The 4245-nt window shown below is 26.0% G+C and overlaps 1 protein-coding gene across 1 annotated transcript; it reads right to left on the reverse strand.

Moving 5' to 3' along the window:
- Window positions 1-1644: 1644 nt before the first annotated feature.
- On the reverse strand, window positions 1645-2308 carry LOC111029130. The gene is made up of 2 exons (XM_022308004.1): window positions 1876-2308; window positions 1645-1806 (listed from the first exon to the last, which is right to left on the reverse strand). Exons 1-2 carry the CDS (start codon window positions 2164-2166, stop codon window positions 1672-1674), a joined length of 426 nt encoding a protein of 141 aa, XP_022163696.1. The 5' UTR covers window positions 2167-2308; the 3' UTR covers window positions 1645-1671.
- Between the last annotated feature and the right edge of the window lie 1937 nt (window positions 2309-4245).

The raw sequence follows: 4245 nt of genomic DNA on the forward strand, positions 1-4245 counted from the left end.
ATTTTGTAGGTACCTATAATATAGCATATTTATGTACCTACGTTATAGAAAGGTTGGGCATCAATGAGTTGAAAAGTTACCTAACCTAAGTCTTCTAAGTTATTATTTTTTTTCCATGTTATTCAATAACTTGTGAATTAATTAATTTTGTTGCCGAATTAAGTTTATTTTTACCTAATATTCCATAGATTTAAAATTTATTCTGTTTTATACATTTTTTTAATGCATACAAAATCAATAATCTGAAACATCAAATATTCTTTGTAAATTATAATGTTATTTTCTTTACAAGTTAAAAAGTAACATATTTTTTAACTTAACTTCAATTTTTGTGTATTAACTGAAGTGAATAGTGTTTATCAAACAGTCACATTAATTTTTATGAGAGTTTTAAGTTTAAATTTTTACAACATTTCTCATGTGCCACTACTGCTAGTAGTCAGTAAAACAACATTTTGTCCCTAAATTCTGAAGCTTAAACATTTTAAATATTATTTAGGTACATATTGAAATATTAATCTTTTTTCGACTGTACAAAATAAGCATTTTGATTAGTACAGTTCACTGGATGATGCTTAATCAACAACTGAACTTAGAAGTTTAATTGAGTGCACTGTATGTCCGTATTATATATAATATTATGTTTTACATGTTGCGTGTTCAGCCATTTACTCAATCGATTAAAATATAAAATAAAATGTACCTATTCTTTATTTTTTTATATTATTTATTAATAATATTACTTAAACAATAAGTTAATATTAAAAATTTAGATTCACAGCAATGAATGAATTGTTTCTACAATGAAGTGTTTTTTAAATTTTTTACCACATTAATTTATTAAGCTACGATTCATTAAAACTATGACTAAAATTCATGCAAAATAATATTGCTCTGAACTTTTCTCATAAAAGTATTCAAATATTTGAACTTATAAGTTATAACCATAAAATAATTATAAGTATTAAATTAATAATTTTAAACTTTAACTAAAAATAAATCAATAATTACTTTTGAAGCTGAAAAATAAAAATTAATAACTCTAGTCACTATTAAATATTAATATTATGTATATGTATGTTCTATTTTTATTGATTTATTTTAAAATTAAGTTACCATAAAAATCAATTTAACAAAAATGTATGCATGTTTAGATGTCTATAAGTTGCCTTTAACATAATTATGATTGAAAATTGAATGTAAATATTTAATAATAACATAGATTCATGGCTAAAATACATTGTTAAGATCACAAATATCAAAAAATAAATCACTTTTGTGTAAGTAAAACTAGGTAACTCGTTTGAGAATTTTCTTTTCAAGAATTTTTTAAACATTATTGCAACCTGTTTGATTTAATTATCACCAATAGTTATAGCGTAGTTTAAGAAGTTCATTAAAAAAAATTGTTCATTTTTAACCAAAATTTATTAAACATTTTTATTGTTATTATAACTATACTCCATATCTTAATCTTTTTAATAATTTATAAAAATAAAACATTGTGAATTAATTTCTAATATTATGATAAATAATACAGACTCCAAATTAATATCACTTAAAAGTTATTAATTCTTATTAATAAAAAAAACCATAAGGGAAAAATACATTTTGAATTGTAAAACTGGAGCTTATAAATATAAAATTGATTGTAAATAAATTGTATACATCTTAAGCATTGTGTTGTGTATCTCTACTGTTAGTTGGAAGATTATCGTCATCAATTGTGGCTAACATTGGTTCAACGTCATTTGCATTGTCTTGACCAACTTCTTTCTCAACACTATCGTGAGTTTCTTGAGCAGCCTGATAAAGATATTTTTTTATAACCATTTAATATTATGTACTTTGTTTCTAAGTATTTTCTATCCTCACCTCAACAACCTCAATAGCCTGATCAGGAAGCAATGTTCTACGTCCTATTTGTATCGACACTATCCAATTTTTGTAGACTTTAATTTTATTTTCACAATCGTCGAAGTGAATCAAAAGTAAGGCACATTTCATGCACATCTGATCAGCAGGGGTTACAATCACCTCATATTCTTTTCCCAGCATCTCAGGAAATTTTTCTGAGAATGGTGTATTACTGAGTGGTGTCATGCTTGAACACACCTGTGTACTTCCACTGTACAATTCGTTATTACAAATAAAACAGAGAACCATTGTATCTAGAAAAAAACAATGCCTTTTTTGTTAGGTATAGGTGATAACGAATTGAATATTAAGATTACTATTAAACACAGAATATAGGTACATTAAACATTTTACTTTATAATAATTTACAATGTTTACAGGTACTAGAACATTGTAGTATCATCGACAGAAGTAATAAACAAAATTTATTCGACCTTTAGACGTTTTGACGGTTTTGAATGAACCTGTTCCTTGTCGTAGCCACAAATTAGTATCACTGACTGAAACTTAGCTTATGATAACAGTGTTGCCAGAATTATTGATAAGGAAATCGCCAATTTACTTTTCCAAAAACGCCATCTACCGCCAAAATTAAGCTTTAAAAATTATCGCCATCTATCGCCAAAATTTCAAAAAAAAATTTTTTTCGACGTCACTTTATTGGATTTGGCCAACACCATTTGGCATTTTTGTCAGTTTGTTACTTTATTAATAAAGATAAAATTATAACTATTTAAACGGAACCAAACTAAACAAATTATGATTGAAAAAAAAACAAAACTTTATTAATAAAATGATAACAGTATAAACAGTATAAATTATAAGTTCTTTTGCCCAATGTATACATGTTTTATAAAACAACATCTTATATTTTATATTATAACAAAAAAGTAAATACAAATTATTATTTAGCAGTTTTAATAGTATTGATACATATAGCATTATAGTTATAACACAAGTTTAATAAAAATCAGGTAAACTTATTTCGTTTACTATATTAATTAATTCATCGTTAAAATCATTGTCTAATGATTCAACATTATTAATAATAGTGTTCACATCATTTTTTTTGTTATACATTTCTGAATTAAACTTGTCATACATTGATTTAGGTGGTACAAATTCTGTACAACATGTTTTCGTAGAAATAAATGTAGTTTTTATTCTTAATAAAGCATCCAACATATTTGCATTTATACGATTTCTGGATTTTGTTTTTACTGTATTCATTATAGAGAATACTCGCTCCACCACAGCATTGCTTGAAGGCAATGAGAGACCTTTTAGAACGAATTCTGACAATTCCCTAAATGCAAAATTACCACCCGCATCTTTGTAATTGTAAACTTTTGGCCAAAATAAGTTGGCATCGTTTAACTGTTTTTCATTTAAGTACATTTTCCAAGTTACTGTTGTTAATTTTTCCCATTGTGTTTCTATCAATACAATCTCTGAAGGTTTTAAAAATAAATTAACAAAAGGTAAATCAATAAAATTTACATGCAATTGGCATAAACACAAAGTGGGAAAAAATAATTTCATTTTCTTGAAAAATTCAATGTTGTCGGGCAATCTCTTTTTTATTTCATACAGTAATTGTTTAATAAAATTAAAAGCTTGTGTCTGTACATTAGACTTCTTTTCTTGAGATAAATTTATATTAATTATTGACTGGTTATACCCCACTCCATAATCACAATTGCTCGAATGTCGGTATACAGAATCATTATTAATATTGTTATATATATATTCAAATCCTTTTGACACTACAGATTCTTTTATAATTTTCTTTGCCAAAAATATAAATAAACAACAAATATCATCATAGGACCTTCCAAGATCCACAAAATTCTTTTGAAAAGTTAAATTTAAGGAATTTAATTCTTGTAAAATGGGTTTTATGATGATAAGATAAAGGTAATTAGTGTCATCATGTAGCATTTCATGTATAATTCGTGAAGCGTAACATTTTTCCTTTTTCACCATAAGAGAAAAATGAGTTTTAAGCTCTAGCCAGTGTTCTAGAATGGTGTTAACGACAAAACTGCGTGCTAGCCACCGTGTGCCAGATATCTGGTGAAAATTATGGAACTTTTTATTCAAGCCAGAGTTAAGAAGATCAAACATTTGTTTATACTCATCCCTTCTTTTTGGACTTATATGGAACCAGTTATACACTTCTCTGCAAAGGTAATCAATAGTACTAGGAAAGCTTTCTGATGCTTTTGAAACTGCATTGTTCAAAGAATGACAAATACATCTTACGATTTGCAAGTTTGGACTTTTTTGTTTTAAATTGGTAAAAAGAGAATGATATTTTCCGCATAA

Source organism: Myzus persicae, unplaced genomic scaffold (genome assembly GCF_001856785.1).
Source record: "Myzus persicae strain clone G006 unplaced genomic scaffold, MPER_G0061.0, whole genome shotgun sequence".
Classification (NCBI taxonomy): domain Eukaryota; kingdom Metazoa; phylum Arthropoda; class Insecta; order Hemiptera; family Aphididae; genus Myzus; species Myzus persicae.